Below are 22397 nucleotides of genomic sequence, written 5' to 3' on the forward strand. Positions count from 1 at the left end.
CCATTAAAAAAATTAGTTGAATACAACCAAGTATACCAATCACTCCTAGTTACAAAAGTGAGTACACAAACTACCGCTTATTCTTATGAGTACATAAATCACTCATTGTTATATCTTCTTAATCTCCACTTAAGATTAATACCTCTTAAAAGAAAATAACACTCTCATAGACAACATAAATATACTTCATGATGTAAAGGATAACAAAGGTTATCACTCACCCACAAAGACTTTATGAAATCGCTATAAGATATAAAAAATTGTATAAAAGAGTTGTGTTCTTTGTCTTCAACTCGATCACTTTATATATACTTAAAAAATGAGTGTTGTAATTTTAATTTTCTCCAATTCAATGTAATACATTAGTTCTTTACTATTAAATCAAAATTTGAAGTTTCCTTCTCTTGAAACATTTGATTTTCACTCTTTCATCTTAACAAGACTTAGTTATGGATTCATGCAGTGAATCCAAAATGATAACTATATTATAAGGATTTCATAATTGAATCTTAGGAAGCAAAATTGAAAGTTAAATGAACTTGAATAAGATTTTAACTTCTCGTTTAGAACACAGTTTTTTATAGTTAGCTGATAGTAAACTTGTTGTATAATATTTTGAGTCTTTAATATGTTTTCATCAAATTTACATTCCTTTACTTGTTTTTATATTACTCATTAAAATAATTTGATTTTCAGTTTCTGCCGTTAAATTCCAATTCTAATATTGTTTCATTATTGTTTCTACATTTGATTCTTTCTTATGCATTGAAATCCATTTTTAATTCTATGTTTCCACTTCTTATACCACTTAGGTTTCTTATAGTTGCTAGTTTTAAGAACTTAATTTTGCACTTATTCTTTCTATAAACTCAGTTATATTATTCAATTAGTATTGTTTCCAACTTGTTTTTATATTCATATTAATTTTCCTACTTATTAAATAAATTATTTATTTTTCTTTTCTAACATCAAATTTTAGTTTGTAAATATGTTTTCTAATTTAACAAAAAAAATCCTATAACAATAACTTTTTAAAGTTTCTATTTTCCATAGAGAACTTTTTTTCACATATTAGTTTAAAGTTCACGGAGAAGTTTTTTTTTTTTTTTTTTTGTCAATGCCATTCTATTTTTTTAAAGTACCTAACGTTTTAAATTAATTGATACTTTAATAACTAATTCATATTTATTGTGAAGTAGAAATAATAATATAAAAGAAAAACTTTCAAACTTTTTATGAAAAACAAAGAACAGTATTTTTTTTATTTGAGCATACAAAAAAAAAAACAACACTTGAAAATGAAACCCAAATAATATATAAAATTGATATCATAAATACTTATTTAAAATGAATATGACTATATTATATTCATATTACGATAATGATATTTTGAAAATAATTTTTGACAATTTTTTTATAATGAAATATTTATCATCATTTTATTTATATATTTGAATTTATATTTAAAAAATATTTAAAAAAATTAATTATAAACTACCATATATACATTAGGAAAAGAAATTGTTAAAAAAAATTGTTGTTAAAAGATATTTTTCCTTCTTATTGTTCACATTATCCTACGTTAATGTGAAGTCAGATATGAGAGTGAGGATGAAGGGGCAGTTATTTGTCAGAGCATTGAGCATGGCAGGTCAGACATACATATGCCACGTTTCTTCACGTTAGCCTCTTTCTCTCTGGGTTTTTCAATTTCAGTTTTTTGCAATGCTATTACTGCTACCACCTACGTTCCCTTCTCAAACGCGCTTGCCTTTTCCCTCCACTCCCAAACTCAAGGTTGTGTCCGAAACAGATGTCTTCCCTTCATTTCTCCCTAAAGAAATCCACAGAATCAAAGACCCTTTTGCGAGAAACCTTGCTAAACGGATTCAGAGACTTCCCGTTGCTGTAAAAATTCTGCATTTTCATCATTTCCACCTTCCAATTTATTTACTTATTTACTAACTTATGCTCTTTATTTATCGCCCCTTTTCATATTCATTATGCTTGTATTCTAATACATATGCTAACATGTTGAGATATCCAATAATGAAAATGAACCATGTGATGGAATGATTTGGGGTTTTGGATGGTATGCTTTGAACCAACTCTTTTGTTGAATAATTCCCTTATCATATGTTGTTCACTTCCCAATCAATGGAAACTTTCCTTCATTTCATTATAAAATGTTCAATAATAAATGGTATGCCAATTTTGTTTCACATGCAATTCTGTTCTACTCATCATTAGATATTCAAGTGGTCTCTTAGGCGGAACTCCATCTGGAAACCCAAAAATTTTAGTTCAATGATCATCACAATCAAAGATTTTGGATAAGGTGTGCTTACACATGGAGAAAGAGTTAGGAAAATTTCATGTAGGACTGTCTGTCAATGAGGTTTTATAACAGGGAGAATAAGGGAAGGAAATGATTATGTTACGGATAAGGAAGTGGATGAGTGAAAAGTCTGCTAAATGTGAAGAAATAAATAAAATTGACACGAGGATGGAAGTGGGGGAGGTGGTGAAATAGTGTGTAATAAGCAAAGAAGTAGCAGACAGAGAGAAAAATAAATCTATAATAAATATCTAAGTGGGGGAAAGAAAGAGTCAAGTTTTAGCATGAATGGCAGTAAGGAGAGCCTCTCATAGTTAGTTATCTTCAAATAAAGATTTTCAGTTCTTATAATTTGTATTATTTATTGATCCATTTCTTTGAAGGCTACTCATTGGCCCTTTAGAGTTTGGATTGTTGTGGGTGGTGTTTTTTCTATTTCCCTCTCAATCACTCAACTCTTAAACTGAATAGAAGCAATGATTTTTCAAAACAATTCCTTTTTATGGGCTGTTTGGCAAAATTTTGAGCTTGTTCTCTTGAGAAAATTACTCAATATTTACTATTGCTCATCAGTTATTTCGTGTGACACAATCAGGTTAGGTTCTTGGAAAATCCTATCATGAGTAGTTGTGTGAAGCCGATGATGCAGAACAAGGAAAATCCAATTGTCCTACTTCATGGCTTTGACAGGTGCTCAAAACAAGAAAGTGACAGAATTTGTACATTTTTATGCACAAGTTACCTTTGGATTTCATTTCACTCCTTCTCATTGTTCAGCTCATGTTTAGAATGGAGATATACATATCCATTGCTTGAGGAAGCTGGTTATGAGACATGGGCTGTTGACATTCTTGGTTGGGGTTTCTGTGATCTAGGTTTGCTTTTCTACTTCTCCCATCTTATGTTCATTCCTTTCTTTCACTTTAATCATGGAGTTTTCTCTTTTTCTTCTTATCCATCAGAAAAACTTCCTTCATGTGATGTGGTATCAAAGCGTGATCATTTTTATCAGGTAGTTAGGTGTTCATCAGCCCATCTTCTGAGGAAATGGTTATCTCCACAAATTGACAAATTTATTTGCATCTGTGCTTTACTTCCTATTGTTTCATTGTGTTGTGGGTGAATTGGTGTTATCTACCAGTTTTGGAAGTCCCACATCAAAAAGGCAATGATATTGGTTGGTCCAAGCCTTGGCTCTGCAGTTGTCATTGATTTTGCAATCAATTATCCAGAAGCTGTATGTGCTATCCAACAATTTAACTTCTGAATATTAACATATTTTAAAGGTTTCTTTTATCATAAGGCAATTCTGTTGTGATATAGTAATTTATTTGAAGTTAATTTTTTCAGGTGGAAAAGCTTGTTTTGATTGATGCTAGTGTGTATGCAGAAGGAACAGGAAACCTAGCAACCTTACCTAAAGCAGCAGCGTATGCTGGGGTGAGTATATCTCCAACTTTGCACAAGCCATTGTCTAGAACATCATGTCTCTGTTTTTTTCAGCTGGATAAATCCATGTGTTTTGAATCAGGCATATCTATTGAAGAGCATTCCATTACGCGTATATGCTAACTTTTTGTGCTTCACAAACTTGTCTTTCGGTACTAGCCTCGATTGGACTAACGTGAGTTGCTAGATCTTATCGTTGTCATTTTCTTTAGATAATGTGGCGTACATATGTGCATTTGTTTTCATTTTCATAATGCACCATGATCAACATCACAAGCTTAAGCATGTTTATGTTCATCACACACTCCCTCAGTGGCACTCATTCACTGTCATCTTTAGATGTTGCAGAATGAAGTTGCATAACATGGTCGTATAATCTTAAACAGGTGGGTCGCTTGCATTGTTTATTACCATGGTGGGAGGATGCCATTGTTGATTTTATGACGAGCGGTGGTTATAATGTTGTCTCCCAGATAAAAAAGGTATTTTCACCCATTATCAGATTTTTGGTGTCATCATGTTCTTATACTATTTGTTATAAAATCATCAATAATTCTCTCTTAATCAATTTTTTTAAAAAAAATATTTTAATGAAAATTAGAGAAAGAATATTCAATCCATGTTATGACATAGTGCCCACCATTGATGATGGAAGGACAGTTAGCAACACCAAACACCGATATTTGGAGCTTCAGAGTTCAATTTGGATTATTCCAACAAAATTAAAGAAATCACAATTTTGAGTAGTGGATGGTGAAGAGAAAGTTAAAGAGATAAAAGGAGTGAATAGAGAGAAAGATAGAAAGTTTAAAGGTTTGTTTAAGTTAACAAGAAAACAGATTAAGAAAAAAGTATTATATCCACAATTCAATTTTTAACATTAGGGATTCATCAGGGATTCATCATCTCTTTATTAAGAAAAACATTTATAACCTATAATTGATAACAATAATAAAATGGATTATTAGTTATAGTCTGTTTGTTCACATTTTTTTTCTAAAAAATTACCCCATATTTTCCATATAAAAATCTATTATTTATGTAACTGCATGCAATCTTTAACTTAAATGACATTTCTTAAATTTTTATTTAAATTAATCGTTTTAATTTTATCTTTTAACATAAAAGATAAATGAAAAGGAAGTCTTATCTCAAAACTCCATTAGTGTGAGCAAGAACTAAAGAAAAGATAAAATGTATTTCCAAAAACAATCAATCATCAAAATAAAAATAACATTAAATTTAATTTTTTTATATAAATTATCATGATTAGAAAGTTAACATCCATACACATCACGTATTTGTTGATTATAAAATTCATTCTCTATTCTTATCTATCACTAGCTGACTTAGCTCAAGCGAAGAATAATGTGATAAATGGCATTTTTATGTCTGCAACTTCATCAATATTTAGTTCCACATTAAATTTTTTTCCCCCATAGTAAATCGATTTTATCATCTTTTTAAGGTATACATGGCTATAATTTCAATTTTTTATTTACAGGTCTTTATGTTATTAGGAACAGACTTATGGTAAATCTTTTCATTCATAGTTTTTTCAGTAATTTCCATTAAAAATTCATATTCTTTTTGAGAGCGTGGATTGAAGTGCTGCTATATACACTACATCTCTTGCATGGTTGTTGGCACGTGTCAGCTTTTTTTATTTTATGTTAATGATAATTGATGCAATTTTGAACTCTCATGTTTGGTAAGTTTTATTCCTATTAGTGTCTAACTTTGAATAAGAAATCTCACACCGGACAAACAAAGAACAAGTTGACTACGACATAGATAAGAAACATAAATTTTGAATGCTTTAAGGTTGAGTTGAATGTTGTACTAAAATTTTTAGTTGGTGAAGATGTCTCGAGTATTTTTTTTTTCCCTCTCTTATTCTCTACACTTTGTTTTTAACTTTCTTACTATCTTTGGTTTGAATTCAAGATGATCTCACACCTTAGAGATAAAATAAGGGTTCCAAATAAATAGAGTCGGTCACGCTTAAACTCATACCAAAATAACAAAATAAAGGGTTTTCATGTATACACATTTTAATTTTAACAAGTAAAACAAGTAAATTTTTAAAAAATAATATCAGAACTAACTTTTTCATAATAAATAGGGAGTTATGTTTACAAATTTTAATTTTAATATTATAAAAGTAGTTTAAAAAATATAATTTTTTTTAGAAGATAACTGTTAGACATAAATAAAGTTTTTTTTCAATAAACTTTAAATGAGCTCCACATGTAGTTGTTAAAATAGAAAGATGCTTGAAAGGCTTTTTTTTTCCAACCACCTCTTGTCAATAAAGGATGGTGGGTTGTTGTTTCTCTATCATTAAGATACTTTTACTCCTCCCAAGACTATCAAGAGGACTAGTAGATGGTGGTATTGAGTGTGATAGTGTTTTAAATCATTATAAGAGAGTTTCGTAGAGTGCAACAATGTTGTTTCGGTGGGGAAGGTCTCCCTAGTCTTCCTACACACTTTTCTATCGTAAGCTGTCCGGTCTTCTGCTTCCCTTGACGAGTCCTCTTCTGATGAATGCTCTCGTTCGTTGGATCCGGTCAGGTACCTGCTAATGGTACTCCGACGCTCAATATTAGTTAATGGGATGAAAAGGTAGAGATAGAGAGAGAAAATGAAGTAAATGTGCATTCCATGGAACCACCTACCTTTGACCCTGAACTCATATTCATAGTTTTTCTCATGGGCCAATGATTAACAAAGCCTTAATCACGGCCCAATAGTAGGTCTGTTATAATTAATCTGGTTTTACCTTAATCCTGAAAGCTTTACCAAATTCTAATTTCATCCTTGGCCGGACGCGCCAGCCGTCCGTCACAACAGTTTTGGTGAGTAATCTGTTCAAACTGGTACCAGATCAACTCCTTTATGCGAGCATCCGTCGTTGATCGTTGGTCATCCGACGTACTGGCGGTCTGCCCGTACGGCGACTTGAGGGTTCAACGTCTTAGTCATACCTGACGTTTCGTCTCTCAGCACTTTTTCGAAGAACATTTTTTGTGAGCATGGAGAATGCGGTGTTATCTTGTGCCGATAGGGCTTCATGTGAATTCTTCAAGGTTTTTCTCACAAACAGAGGTTACACCCGGCCGCCGAGACCGGGCTTCACTGTTGTGTTTCCTCGGGTTTCGTTGCGTGCCGGTCATCCTGACTATCCCTACGACCGTCCATCCCACTCCTTACAGTACAAATGTGAAGCACACATTGAAGGAGAAAAAATAAATAGAGAGTTTATGGTAGTGTGTACCTAGAAGAAGAGAAGAAAAGTAGTGAAGCCACATTAGAGTGTGCATACCATGGTTGTGAAGTAAAAACAAAATAATAGAAGTGTAAGTATGTGTGTCAGCAATGAATAAAATTAAGAGTTTGGGTTTCAAAGCAAAGTGTGCGTTTTTTTATGTCTCATTGATATCAAATTGGTATTAGAGTTGGTTAGATCCAACATTAGTTTTATGAGTTTGTGAGAGATTCAGTAAAAAGAAAAAATTTGAGTGTGTGAGGAACAAGCAAGTTCTCAGTTTATGAAATTTGTAGAATCTATTGAAGAGAGAGAAAAATGACCACAAATTACAATATTGCTTGATCTGGTCCCAAATTAGATAGGAAACTAGATTACACTTATTGGGCATTATTGATGTCTACCCATTTGAAGGCTCATAATATTGGAGCTTTATTGAACCATGCTTTCAACAAGGAGCTGATGATACAACTTGGACAAAGGACCAGTTGGCGTTACCACAAATTCTCCAAGGTGTAGACTATTCAATTTTTGAGAAGATAGCAAAAGTCAAAATAGCCAAAGAGGCCCTGAACATTTTGTTAGTTTATTAAGTGTTTCTTCTTGTATATTTTTCATATTACTCATTTATAGTTACGTTGAGAGTCCCAACTCAGACGGGTGATATCATAACAAATTCAACATTATAAGAGAAGTAGTTTTCTTCACTAAATCAATATGCTTTGATACAGATAAAGCAGAAAACTCTAATCATTTGGGGGGAGAATGACCGCATAATCAGCAATAAGCTTGGTGTGGTAAGTTGGTACACAGCACATTTTCCACTTTTCTGTTGATCCTGGGAGATTATATTTCCTATCAATGATTGCAGTTAACTTACGAACTTCTACTGTTTCAGCGACTGCATTGTGAATTACCTGATGCCATTATACGCCAAATACCAGATTGTGGTCACCTTCCTCATGTTGAAAGACCAGATTCTGTATTCAAATTGATTGTTGAATTTGTTCAGAGCAAGAGCACGACAGAAAATGAATGTGTTTCACCTTTGTGACAAGGAACCATGCTTTATTTTTCTAGTTGCACTTTTCATTTGTCTTAGCTCTACTCTAATACAAAATAGAAACAAAAAAAGTACACACACCATAGCATTTTGTTATGCCTTCAATGCTTCATGTTCACTCACGATTTCTGATTATATTAATATTCTACCAATTATCTTCATTGTATCAAAATTGAGATTATGGTAACATCAAAATTATTGTTAGGATCTTAAATGTATACCTTAATTGGGTTTTATTAATTGAAATCTATTCAGTTAAGATAATAAAGGGTGTAATGAAAAAACATTTTTAATCCTTAATTGGCTTTAAATTGTCTTAATTGGAATTTTATTTGTCAAGAAATTATGAACTTTTGATCGCATTAATTTTAGTTGGGTAGTGTTATAATAATATAAATTTTTGATTATATTAAGTTTAAATTTTATTTAAAGTAAATTCATTCGTTCAAAACGATGAATAGGGGGTCTAACAGACAATTTACCAAAAATGACAATCTAAATGATTTTATGATTTTCTTAATCTTACTTTGCCACGATCATGGATCAGATCTAAATAAAAAATGCTATGGAAAATTCTGGATCTTACAAATTTACAAATTAAATATTTATTTTAACTAAGATTATTACAACCGTTGTTTTATGTTGCATTGAAGTTCTTTTTAATGTTAATCAGCTTTACTCGTTGACCCAAAGCACCAAACTATGCCATATTTAAGATTATCAATTTCTAATGCTAATTCAAATTTGTTTGTGTTTTCGTGTTGAAAATGGCATTCCTATTTTTTTATGTCATTAATTTGGACGAAAGAACCTTAGAAAGCAATAGATCATTGAAAAATGTTTGTGACGGTGGCAACTGGCAACATGATTATTGATTCAGAAGTTAGCAAAATACATTAATTGCTGTGACTTGGACTCTTCTTCTCTATCTTTAGTTCAGATTCTCTTAGTACGGTGTTACCAAATAAGTTACATAACCTCAAACAGGTTGGAAATTCCAAAGATAAATCATGTAACTATTTGATAATATTTTTAGAAAATAATACAAGAACTCAGTATAAAATAATTTTTACGCACACACACACACGTATATATACGTATATATACATATATATATATATATATATATATTAATCATTTGAGTCAAACAATAATTTTAAATAACATTTTATTATTTCAGTTGCATTTAACAGTAGAAAAACCATGTGCTATTTTTTTATTTCAGATTTGTCGGCTATGCATGGCATGATGTGAAACAAATTTATTCTCAGTTGGTGTTGTTGACTTTTAGAAGCAATTACGTCCGAGGAAAAAAAAATTGTTCCACCATATGAATGAAACGACATAGAAAATTCAGAAAACTCACAAGTTAAATCGTATTATTGATGCAGGGACATTTGAACCACCTTTGCTTTTTCTATAATATATGCACTGGTTGGCCTGTTGGGAACTTGGAATTTTCAAAACCCCATTAGCTTCATAATAAAGTAGCAAGAGTACCATATCACAGGCTCCTATTTTACACCGATTACTGTCAAATCAGTTAATGTGATACTTGTAAAACAGAGGAAAAAAACTCTAATGATACCTCAGAATAACGTTAGAAATCTTATTAAAGGATATACAATAAGAGGTCCTACATGGTTAAAATGAATGAACAATGGCTTTACATGCCATTGAAAAAGGTTAAAATGTGAGTGACAGAGACGTAGAGTAGCCAGCTAACATGAAGTTGAATGATGAACAGAATAGTTTATAAAAATGGGGTAGCCGGATTCCATTAAATTAAAAAATAGTGTCTGTCATAGTCTTAGATGTACAAATGGAGAAAAGCCAAGTGCTACTTCCAACCCCTCAATTGTAATCATAATCAACATATATCAGCACTAAACAAAGGAACCAAATTCCTACTCTCTTTTTTCTCTTGCTAAGAAAAGAAACAAAAAGGGTATGCTTGAATTGCTTGTGGATGATTCCCAGAAGTAAAATTACATGAAAACCTCACAAGCTTTTCCATGGTGGCACAGTACCTTTAGGCTACACCCTGATTGCTAACCACATGGTTAGCACAAAGAGCAGTAGCAACTCAGAGTTGGTGCCTCCCAAATTAGCTCCATTGCCACTCAAACCAGTTGTAGATGTTGGACTTATTCCAACTATGGTAGGAGTACCAGGAGTTGTACCAGGTGGTGATCCAGTTGGTGTTGTTCCTGCATTGCTGCACCACAGTCAAAATAAAAGGAGCATCAAAACCTGTTTCATTTTATTATAACCTTGGGTGATTAATTAAATGTTGTACATAAGTTTAGTCCTAAGAAATGTTTGTGAAACATCCTAATCATGCCAGTTCATATTTCAACAGAATAAGTAAGTGTGACGTTGTTATTAGATAAACTTTCTGCAAGAATGCAATTCAGAATTTCTGCTTCAGGGAGGTGAGTGCATTAACCCAGAAGAGGGGATTTTAGTACATGAAACAAACTAGTTCCAGAGTCATATTGCCAGTTTTGGAATTAAAACAAATGAATTCCAGTTTTTCAAAATGCCTTTTGGATTATGCTAAGTGAAATTTAGATGCTAATAAAATAGGGTATAATGCTAAAATTATCCAATGCCACCATTCACCTCAAACACAAAAAATGGAAACTAGAAAGAGACTTAAAAGGAACACAAAAGTGGGTTACAAGAAAAAACATTTATTATTGGATGGAAGAGCCCAACAGTCACCCATAAAATGCCAAGAAGAAAGGGTTTTTCATCAAGATTCCAACCTCACACTCGATTGCCTCAAAATTCCTTGAATTTCCAAAGAACTTAACCGATTAAATGGATGCATGACAGATAAAACGACAAGAAATCAAATGAGACACATAATAATCAAAGAACACATACCTAGGACTTGAGGGGTAGACACATCCAGATGATGCCGCTGTAGAAAAAAAAATGCACAAGAAATATATGAGCATTAATAAAGTGAAATTCTAGAACATGTGGCCAAAAAAAGATGCATTTGGAAGTACACTTACCTGGTGGATTTGCACTGGTTGTGGCAGCACCTGCAAAATCACATGTTCCTTGAGCATTACCCTTTCTCTGGTAATAGCTATTAACTGCATAATTACAGTGATCCTTCACAGTGTTGGGTTGGTAACATGCTCCATTTTGGAGAATAGGGGAACAGTCAGCTCCGGCTCCACAAGCATAATCTATTGCTTTCTGCAGGGCTTGATCACCAACACCATCTTTGCATAAGCAGTAAAGAGCGCCTATTGCAAATCAAAAAATCAGAAACATAACAAAAAGGTTATTTCATACCATAAGTCAATTTAACAACATGGGAAACATGTTTTACATAAATAAAAAGGTCAAAACTCCTTTAGTCCTTAAAATAATTCCAAAAGCTTTCATCTTTCTGCAGAACAGTGGAGAAGACCCTTTATAGAAAAACCCCAAAACTAAAGCAAGGAAAAAGCCCAGGAACTGGAATTCATCATATGAACCCACCCCAGAAAACCAAAGGCCGTCCATCACTTCTCAAAAGAACTTTTAAAATCAAATGTTGAGTCTTTAGAAGAAAGATACAAGAATCAGTGCATGTACTTACTTGAATGACGAGTCAGGGCCAGGAAAAGCACAAGATACACAAAAAGAGCCATAACTTGAGAACACTATTTATTTGCGACCAATTGAATGAGGCTGATGGAGCTATTTGTGTCAGAGGCAGATAGAAAGCAAGGGAGATGAAAAGAATAAGCCTTGGGAGAATAATGCGTATTTTCTAGGACAAGAAAAGACTAATCTCTGTCAGAGGCACTATTTAACTTGTTTGTGTTCTACATTATTAAATTATATATTTCAGTAACAGACAACGAATGTGTGCGTTTTATTGGAAATTGTGTATGTATCACACAATACACGTAGCTTTTTGGAGTTTTAAGTTGAACGGCTACTTTGTTTTCTGTCCTATATTTTGACTTGTACCATCATCTTGTGGTTTGAGTTGAAAGTTTTTGAGTGTGAAAGGGTAATGGTTATGGAATGGAACAGTGCCATGGGAGACTTGTCATAAGAGAGGGTTTTTCAAAATTTAATGACACCACACATATTTTGAAAATTAGGTCAGAAACTGAAGAGTTCATTTTGTAACTACAATTGATAATTCATTATTAGCAAATTCTTTTTAAAAATTATTTTTCTCTAACATAATCGATTATCATAAGTGATATTCGATTATTAGTGAACCTTTTTGCCAATTTTAAATTTGATTGAGATTATCATAAAGGTTTTTAGAATAATAAATTTTTTCCTAAGTGCTCTATTGTTTGGGTTTTTCCTATTGAATCTTAGTATACTAATGTAAATAAAGTACACAAATTACAAGACTTCAACTAAATTCTTAAATCTTCAATGTATTTCTTGAATCCAAACATTCTTTAAATCTTGAGCACTTCTCTATTCATCTTATTGAAGAACTGAGATAATAGGATTAATCATGAAGGCGAGCTCTCCAACTTATTCTCATAGTAAGTTGGTTTTTTTACTTCTTTTCCTTTCTATGTTTTATCTTCCTTTTTATGTAAACCAGTTGTGGTTGCATGTGACATCTAAGTGTTCTATAAGACTCTTTATTTATTAGTGGTTATAATGGTATGTCATGATCATGTTTTTGTTGTTCATAGGAGCAAATATAGTTTCTTATGCTTTTGGAGCAGTTTTAGGCTTTTTAGAGTATTTTGGTCATCTATCAGGTAAGTGAAACTAACTACCACTTTTTAATGTTGTTGATGTTTTGATGAAATGTGCTACATGTTTGATTTGGTCTAAATTTGGTAGTTTGACATGTAGTGTTTCTATTGTGTTTGTTGTTGAATATTGCTTGTTTTTTGTTGAAATTAATGTTGAGTTGAGAAATTGAGGATATGGTCATTTGAGCAAATTGATATTCATTTTGACACCTAAACCTGTTTTTGAAACAAGCACTAATTCAGGAATATCAATTTGATAATCTGAATAAGTCTTTGTTTACCAAAATCATAGTGTTGAAGTTGCTAATTTCTGATATGTTGTTGAGCTACATTGGTATGGCATTCAGCGCAAGCTTGTTTGTGAACGTCTAAGAGCATTTTAGTTTCAGACCACTAAGCACTAGGTTTATGTCGTTGAGCGACCAAATGTGCAAATGGTCTAGCATTGAGCAGTGACGGAGTACCGTTGAGTTCCACTCTTTTCTATAGATCTAAAACCTCTTTCATCTTGTTTCGTTGAGCGATAGGTTGATTTCCCTAAGACAATTTGAGAGAGCTCTGGCATTGAGTGCTAGAACTAACGTTGAGTGCGTCCCCATTGTAAGAGGTTTTGTGTTGAGCGTCAGTTTGTGCATTATTGTGGTTTTTTGAATTTTATGATTCTTTGTCTTAGTGAAGTGGTTTATTTTTATATTCTATGCATGATTATTATAGATTTGAGATTGATTATGGTGCTTATGTATGCTTGATATGTGTGATGTTGTTTCTATGGATGGAGAATATGATTTAAGATGTTGTTGAGAGAATTTCAAGGACAAATTATGTTATGTGGTAACGTTAGTGTATGCTTTGACATATGTGAGTTCTTAAAGTGAGGTATCCTGAACTTTAATAACTATTCACACTCAAATAGAGTAGAATGAGTTATTTGGTGAGAGTAACTAGTTAGATCCTAGACGTGAAAGGGGATTATCCTCGTGAGTAGTAGGGTGATAACCCCTTTGTTTAAGACTATGCAAAATATAAATACTACCACAAGTTCACACCTACATTGAATACATATGTCAAATCATGGACCCGAATAATTAAGTCTAGTTTTAACTGTTTTGTGTGTTGGTATGAGTTATTGTGTTTTATAAATGTTTAGATTAAATCTTTTGGTATATTAACTTAGGCATAATGGTTACTGGTTTGAATTTTAATTATTAGTGATTGCTAAAGTTATTATAGGGGAAAGGGTGAGAACGACCCAAGGGAGAGAGAAACATCTAGAAAAGGTAATACTAGCTAATTTGAATAATTATGCACTATGGATATGTCTTACTTTATGCATACAGCTAGAGTCATTAGTTAATGGTTTTAATGTGGAAATTTAACTTTGTTATGGTCATTCAATTCAGTGGAATAAGAGTCCCGCGAAGATTGGTTCTCACTTTGATCCAAACAATGATTTGTTTGTTCCAAGAGAAAAGATGTTATCACTTTAACAATTTTGATAGTCATGACTGCCTTGCTTGTAGGTTTGGGATTTGTGATGGGTCCAGTTCAATTGCTTAAGCTTTATGGCATTCCGTATGTTGTAAATTCCTTATCCTTTTCTAACTACGAACTAGAAACTTCATTTAGAACAAGTCTTTTTTTTTTTTTTACTAACAACCAATGGGTTTTATCTTGTATTCAATTTGATTTAGTTTTCTCTCCATTATTGTGTGTTCCTAAAAGATACTAGACATTTGTTAATTAGATCATAGAAGAAGCTTTCTTGTTATTAGTTGGATCAAAAATACATGTAATAGAGAAAACTCATTAGTTTTAATTTGCAGTAGAGAATATCAACAAGGATGATATATATTAGGTACCATGGATATCAAAGATGCATAATTGGAAAATGTTATGTTGTACTACCTTTGATTTACATTTAGAGTGGCGAAATTTTGTTAACTGCAAAGTCAAATCTTTGTTATTTTGTGGTTTGTATTATTATTATCTACAGGTTAAGGTTGTGTTTATGATTGGTGAAAAATTGGAACATATTTTAGTATCGATATTTTGTGATAGTTGGGATGGGTTCATTAGGCAATTGGAGAGTGTGTTATCTTTGTCCAATGGGTCGAGTGAGTTAGAGTTGTGGCTTTTCGTACAAAACGTGTCAAGCGACGCCCTTGTTCGTATAGGCTTTGGAAGTAGCTACCAAGAAGGAAAAAGGTATTTGAAAGCAATTGACAACGAAATAGGAACATCATTTATGGGAATCATCAACTGAAGATTGAAAGCAATGGAAGCAGGGGAGCCTACGAACAATCAATTGTTAGGCATATTGTTGGAATCAAATTACAAGGAATATGAAAAAAAAAGTAGTGGTGGAATAAGTTTAAGGGAAGTAGTTAAAAAAGTGAAGTTGTCTTACTTGACAGGGCATGAAGCAAATGTAGAGTTAAACTTATCTCTCCTAAGGATTTTGTTTAGGTTATCAACATTAGTCCATAAGTTTTCAATTGGCTTGATACCGTGTAGGTTTTTAGTCAATATTGTAATGTTCTTTAAACATTGTGTATTCTTTTTCTTATATTTACATTGTAATTGTTAATGTATTTTATTTTAAATTATTAATAAAATTAATTTTGATTAATTTCTATGTACTTTACAATTATATATATATTATTTATTTTTCATGATAAAAAAACCAATTTCATTAAATTAATAAATTATGAACGTAAGTGGATAATTACAAATAAAGGAGGTTTCAAACCTCCACAAAATAATAGTCACTAATATAAGATGTTAAAATCTTCCATAAAAAAAGACTTCTAAAATATAAATCCAATACTAAGGTCACCAAAAACCTCTACAAATCGATTGTGGCGACTCTATAGGTTAAGGTTTGAAAAACTACCATAAATTAATTAACAAGGGTGAAAACCTTCACAATTTTTTTTTTTGAAAAAAATCTTCACTAAATAGCAATTTTTTGTAGTGTTAATTTATTCTTTTACTTTTGTTTATTTGTTTGTCTTTCTTATTTACAATGATCACCTATTGTTGTAAATAGGTAAAGATGTTTTGGTTGATTCGATGTAAAGTAGAGGAGATACTACAACTTAGATTTAAATTTGTTTTGTCTAATATAATTCTTTTTCTTTTGAAAAAAATATAATGTATATTAGAATATTTATGTGTAACTTTAATACATGCTTCATAGATAACTATAATATAATAATTATATCTATATCTCATCCGTTAGATTGATTATTATCTTTACAATATTCATTTTAACAGTTTTACACTATTAAAATCAAAGGTTACGTTACACTAAGTATAAATATATTAATTTGATAAACATTGTAACCTAAACATTAATCTATTATTTTCTAAAAGAATTTATGGTAAGAGTGCTCAAATCAAATAGCCTATTTTACCAAAAATAATTAACATTTCAAAGGATATATAAAGGAGTTATTTTTAAGGCACGGTTTAAATGGATCTTACGTTCTCAAGTTAATCTATTTGCCTTTCACAATCTAATTCATTCATAATTATAAACTAAGAAAAGTATCATTTTTTCCATTTTAAAATCAAATAACAAAACCAGCACATATAACCTTTTTCATTTACTTTTATTTTAAATAAAAGTCATTCTTTTTCTGAAAATGTTAGAACCACCGACCAGCTCATTTGCTGACATGCTAAACAGATAACCGTTGGATATTTACAAAGAAACGTCAATATGACATGTTTGTTTATAAAATTTAAATATTAAAATGACAGTTGAATCTAATTAAATTTAATAAGTTAATTCTACTCGATAAATAATTAAATGCTTCACATTATTATGATAAAGAAACAAAACTTGAATGATTGACCGTTGTTGACTTTCAAGTTTGAAATTTATAAAAATCCTATATAATCAGTTTTATGACCACCATTCTTTTTAAATGAAAACTTTAGAATGTGAAAAAAAGAAAAACAAGTATGCAGAGAAACATATAATAATTGACAAAAAATTAATACATAAATAATATTTTTATAGTTAAATAATCACTATATGTGAAAACTGGCAAATAAATTAACTGGTAGATTATTATAAACTAGTATTTAAATGATAAAGTACTTGTTAAATTAGAGTTTGACACTAATAAAAATTAGGTGGTAGTTTATAATTTTTCGATTAGTTAATTAATTTATAAATTAGTTTATCACTTTTTTCACATTTATTTTTCAAATTTACTCTTTAAATTAAAATAATTATTTTATCAATTTTACCATTTTTTTTAAAATTTAATTATTTCTTTTTTTAATTTAACCATTTTTCTAATTATGAAACAAGCTAATAAATAAATAAAAACTATTTACAATAAAATTATAAAGTTATTTATATTTAATTTTATAATTATAATAATAACAATAATAGAACTTTTCTTATCTTTTATTATCTTAAAAAGAAAAAAGTTAACACATAGGATTTCATTTATAGGGTTGCATGTGTTTTTATCAGTATACATAAAAGAACTTAATATCAAGACATGCCGTTTTTACTAATATATACGTTTTCATTAATTAATATAACTATACATACATACATACATACATAGATACATACATATATATATATATATATATATATATATATATATATATATATATATATATATATAAATAAAAGGAAGTTACATCTTTTAAGTGTTTTTTTTTCGTTTTTCAATTTTATCCTTTTAATTACTATATTTTAAATTTAAATAATTATTCATAACTAAAAAAATTATTTTTCAATTTTATCATTTTAATAACTATTTTTTAAATTTAAATAATTATTTATTATAAAAAATATTTACTCTTTTATCATTTTAGTAACTATTTTTTCAAATTTAAATAATTACTCATAATATTATTTGCATAATAATATTTTTTATTTTAATAAATAAAATTTATTTTATCTATAATTATTCATATCTATATAAATTTTTATTTTTTCAATTTTATTCTTTTAATTGCTACTTTTAAAATTAAAATAGTTTATAAATTTTATAAAATGTGTATACACACGGACGATATTAAGATAGTATATATAAAAAGCATTAGTTTTGTTAACTGATTGATTTTTTTCGTGTACACATCTCTACTTATTTTACCTTTATTAATATATATTATTTTATTAATTATATTCTTCTTTAAACTTTGAATCTATCTTTTATAATTACTTTTTAAAAATAATTTTTTTTTATAAATTTAATACCATTTTTATTTTAATAAAAAATAATTTTTATTTTTTTTTATAATTACATAAAAGTAGATACATGTAATGTTAAATCTCTCATATTCTTCACGGTTCATTTATGTGTTTTTCAGTTTTAGAATTAATGGTTCAAGGTGAGAATCAGTGATTAGAACATGTTATTTTGGTCATTTGTAACTTGTTTGGGATGAGAATTAGTTGATATATGTGTTAGAATGGAGTGGTCTCAAGATGGAATGTTCACTTTGGTTTTGTCGTTACAATGTAGAAGAGTTTTATTTTGGTAATGAGATAGTATAGTTGGAAACTGTGCTACTCAAGAGTGGAGATCAGTAAAGCAATGTGAAATCTTCATAATGGATGTGGTTAAAGGTGAACAAGAGCATAACAGCTGGTAGTTAAATCAGAAGTTGTAGTGATTAAGTTAGTGGTATGGAGGTTCTTAGAAAAAGCAAGAGGAGGTAAAAGAGTATCAGTCAAGGGTTAATCTGAAGTCAAGGCCAACAGAAGTTGTAGAAGAGATTTAAAATATGGTTAGTTATGTGAAAGAAAAGTTCTTAAGAGTTGAGGTTTAGGGGTTCAAATTTGTTTTGAGAATAATGGCTAGACCAATCTACACTATTGAACACCAGAGCGTTTTAGCATAGAGACAAGATTTTTCATGTTAGTAAGATTTTTGGGGAGTTATCTATTTGTCAAATAGGTGGTTGTGATAGAAAATGTGAGGATAGTAAGTTGTTCCTTCTATTTGATAAGTGAATTTTCGAGGACCAATATTTTTCTTGTTGGAGAGAATGCAAAACCCCAGAAACTGTGGTGGTAGTCTAAAAATAGTGATACTCGATTATTTTAATGTTAAATGGTTTTATTATAAATAGTTTTGTTATAAACGAGTTTCATTATTTTAAAACTTATCATTTCTCTAGAAACCACTTTCTAGAGTTCTCTACCTTTTCTTTAAGAGTTCTAACTCCTAAGTGATCTCTTTGACGATTAGGAGGTACCTAATCGACCACGACAATGAGGCTTATGTTTCTACCCGATTAGTTTCTTCAATAGACCAAGTAAGTTTCGACTCTTTTTTCCCTTTTCGTTCCCAAATCTCTTTATGAGGAATATTGTACTATTACATGTGTAATCATGCCTCCACTACTCGTTCTTGATTTATCTAGAGTTCTAAGGACTCTATCCGTTTTCAATTTGGTATTTCGTAGGTTCGTCTAGGTATTCCTTGCAGTTCAAGTAATCGGCGGAGCGTTCTTAGAGTTGGGCAATTTCTTTGAGAGGTAAGGCAAGCTAGTGTTTTATCTTAGTTAAATTATGATGTATGAATTGCTATTTAATGGTGTGTATAACTAATCTATGTTGTTGGTGATGTTAAAGATTATTGTTATTAAGTATTAAATGTTTGAAATGATGGAAATTGGTTGAATGATGTAGCGTACCTTGCTGTGCTCATTTGGAATTGACTAATTTTCATGATTGCTTCTATTGAAGTGCTTGATGGTATCAATTTGGTTAGTAAGTTGAGAATAAGTTATAAGTGGTCTTCTATAGTAAAAATTGAGGTTTGATAGGTGAATTTTAGAATTAATGGTCTAAGGTGAGAATTGGTGGTTAGAACGTGTTATTTTGGTCATTTGTAACCTTTTTGGGATGAAAATTAGTTGGTATGTGTGTTAGAACGGAGTGGTAGTAATTTTTGGAGTAATTGTAAAGTTGTTTAAGTGTATTTTGAGGGTTTGAAATAGTGAGATTTTGAATTCTAGGTTCTGTGTCTAAGTGGTCATTTTAGAGAATGTTAGTAAGTCATTTGGGACTTGTTGGAGCATTTAAGTTGTTTAAAAACAAGCTATAATTGGTGGAATTCAATTTGAGTCTCTAAAATAAGGTTTTGGTTAATTTTATATTGAAATCTTGTGGTTAATTAGTTTAAAACGAGTTTATGTTAGGTCAATTTTAGTCTAAAATACATTTTAGGGGTGTTAGAAGTTGGAAAAGATGCATAGGACAAGTCATGAGGGGTTGAAGTTGTAGAAATATACAGTCTCGCTAAGCGAGTGTGTGTCCACTGAACAAGCATAACACTTCTAGCTGAGCGAGAGTTGTCACTGAGTGAGAGGTGAGCGAGCATAGCCCACTGTTTTTGGTTTCATTGAGCGAGTCTTGCTGCGTTGAGCGAGTGGGCTGACAGACATTTTTAGTTGAGCGAACAGAATTGGTGACTGAGAAAAAATATCAGATTTTCAACTATGTTTTTATATATTTTCTTAAAGTTTGTGCAATGTATGTGAGTGTTTGAATGATTGGTTTCTACTACTTGTTGTGGAGTATGAATTGATTTGTAATATGAATTGGAAACAAGGATATGTATGTGATCAGTGATGTTATGTGTGGGAATTCAATGTGAAAGTATATGAATATAAGTATGGTTTCAAATGGATTCAATGTAAAGGTGAAGTGATATCAATGGTTCCAAAGTTGTGAACATGGGTTCCATAGAGGAATTCCTTCGGTATGGTTTCAAGTATTGATAACATGAATGACTAGAGTTAAGCTGGGGTTTATCCTGACATTCTAATGATCATCCATGCTCAAGTAGAGAGTGATGAGTCGTGTGGTGAGAATAGCTGGAGGTGCTAGTCTAGGGGCTTTACCTTGGCTTAAAGCAAGTGATAACGAACTAACCTGGTGTGGTAGCTTGTGATAGTCCAGCTGTTCCACCACACCAGTGCAGGAACCTTTGTAACTCAACATTCCATCCAATGTTCGGATTAGTCAGTCTAGGTCTTTGCATGTTAAGATGTTTGGGTTGATGTATGTTATATGTGATTCATGTTTGCTATGTTCTAAATATTATATGATTTGTTTTGTATCATTAGTTTACCCTTGCTTTTGTGTTGTTTGTTTGTGTTATTTTTTTCTTTGCAATGATCACCTTAATGGTATGAGCTTAAGGATATAGTCTTTTCAGTTGTCTCAGCGTGAGATTGGGAGTGAAGCAATAGTTTCTTTTGTTCTCCATGTGAAGAATTTTTTTCATCACATATCTGTAATTCTTGTTCTATCACATATATGTAATGTTTATTTTAATAGTTTTATACTATTAAAATGGAATGTTACATATAACATAGAAATATTAAATATACACACTAAACGGAAAAATTCCTAATTCTTATTAAAAAAAAATTAATGTTTCCATTTATTTTTAAAAAATTGTATCTTATTTTTTATTTGAAAAAGTTATTTTTATCTAAACTAGTTAATTTAACAAGTATTACTCAAATTTAATTTTTACTTATTTTTAGAAATTAAAATATTTTATTTACCAATCTATATAACTTACTACTTACATTAAATTTATTTCTTAAAATATTTATTTTGTATTTCCTTACCTCGTCATATATTAAAATTAGTTATGCTAATGTTAATTGTTTTAAATTTAAACTTATCCATAAAAAATTAGAAAGTAATCTAACATAAATAAAAATATAACAATTAATTGTCTAAAAAAACATGTTATAATAAGTAAAACATAAATTTGAGGGAATAAAAAACTTATTAAAATATAGAAAATAATAATATAAGAAAATTCAATAAATTAAAAAATTGTTTTAATTAAAGTAACTTGTAGTATACATTTTTTAAAGTAAACTATTTTAAACATTTTACCAAATACTTACGTATTGATGAAGTTAACTTACATGTAAATCCCATAAATTAATAATATCTTATTCAAAATATCAAATACACCATATAAAAATCACTAGCCTTTTGGAAAGCAACACAGTTTTTATATGGTAATTAAAATTGGAAAAAGATATTTTTAACACATTTTTTAAATTAAAAAATAAACTTTAATTTTTTTCTTCCAAATATACTCCTCGTCCAATCACATTTTGACACATGTGCAGTGTCAAAATAGAGTCAAAAAATGATGTTAAAATATCATTTTCCATTAAAATTATAAAAATGTATTTTAAAAACCAAAATTTTAATATCAACGTCAATCTAATGAAATATTTATCCATTATGCGTGATTGAAATTCTTAAAATCAATCACGATTTTAATTTAAATAAAAAAAATAGAGGTTTAAAACAATAACATTAATGATGTATGTTCAATCGTGATAAAGAGGTATTCTAATATGATAGAAGAGAAACATCTGCAGCATGGAGGAAGAAAATGGAAAGAGAGGAACCGCCATAGTCGGAGAAGGAAGAAGCTCATTTTCGTTTTTCATGGCCCAAGTGCAAAATTACGAGAAACATGATTTAAGTCTCAAAAAAACAGAAATTCT

General features: G+C 30.3%; 2 protein-coding genes across 2 annotated transcripts; one reads left to right on the forward strand and one right to left on the reverse strand.

The window, feature by feature from the left end:
* Positions 1 to 1593: 1593 nt before the first annotated feature.
* Positions 1594 to 8217, forward strand: LOC106765719 (uncharacterized hydrolase YugF-like). The gene is made up of 10 exons (XM_014650426.2): positions 1594 to 1908; positions 2934 to 3028; positions 3116 to 3213; positions 3301 to 3350; positions 3480 to 3575; positions 3689 to 3778; positions 3870 to 3962; positions 4174 to 4269; positions 7790 to 7855; positions 7957 to 8217. Exons 1-10 carry the CDS (start codon positions 1726 to 1728, stop codon positions 8110 to 8112), a joined length of 1023 nt encoding a protein of 340 aa, XP_014505912.1. The 5' UTR covers positions 1594 to 1725; the 3' UTR covers positions 8113 to 8217.
* A 1526-nt stretch (positions 8218 to 9743) lies between these two features.
* On the reverse strand, positions 9744 to 11959 carry LOC106767641 (PLASMODESMATA CALLOSE-BINDING PROTEIN 3). The gene is made up of 4 exons (XM_014652573.2): positions 11726 to 11959; positions 11148 to 11387; positions 11014 to 11050; positions 9744 to 10339 (listed from the first exon to the last, which is right to left on the reverse strand). Exons 1-4 carry the CDS (start codon positions 11775 to 11777, stop codon positions 10159 to 10161), a joined length of 510 nt encoding a protein of 169 aa, XP_014508059.1. The 5' UTR covers positions 11778 to 11959; the 3' UTR covers positions 9744 to 10158.
* Between the last annotated feature and the right edge of the window lie 10438 nt (positions 11960 to 22397).

Source organism: Vigna radiata, chromosome 7 (genome assembly GCF_000741045.1).
Source record: "Vigna radiata var. radiata cultivar VC1973A chromosome 7, Vradiata_ver6, whole genome shotgun sequence".
NCBI lineage: Eukaryota > Viridiplantae > Streptophyta > Magnoliopsida > Fabales > Fabaceae > Vigna > Vigna radiata.

What these genes read in the sequence shown, in the direction of transcription:
- LOC106765719 (XM_014650426.2), top strand. Translation starts at nt 1,726, where the DNA reads ATGCTATTACTGCTACCACCTACGTTCCCTTCTCAAACGCGCTTGCCT. An exon ending in AGCGTGATCATTTTTATCAG is followed by an intron (nt 3,351 to 3,479) that starts GTAGTTAGGTGT and finishes GTTATCTACCAG; the next exon opens with TTTTGGAAGTCCCACATCAA. An exon ending in TCAGCAATAAGCTTGGTGTG is followed by an intron (nt 7,856 to 7,956) that starts GTAAGTTGGTAC and finishes CTACTGTTTCAG; the next exon opens with CGACTGCATTGTGAATTACC.
- LOC106767641 (XM_014652573.2), bottom strand. Translation starts at nt 11,777, where the DNA reads ATGGCTCTTTTTGTGTATCTTGTGCTTTTCCTGGCCCTGACTCGTCAT. An exon ending in AACCAGTGCAAATCCACCAG is followed by an intron (nt 11,051 to 11,147) that starts GTAAGTGTACTT and finishes TTTTTTCTACAG; the next exon opens with CGGCATCATCTGGATGTGTC. An exon ending in GTCTACCCCTCAAGTCCTAG is followed by an intron (nt 10,340 to 11,013) that starts GTATGTGTTCTT and finishes ACTGTGGTGCAG; the next exon opens with CAATGCAGGAACAACACCAA.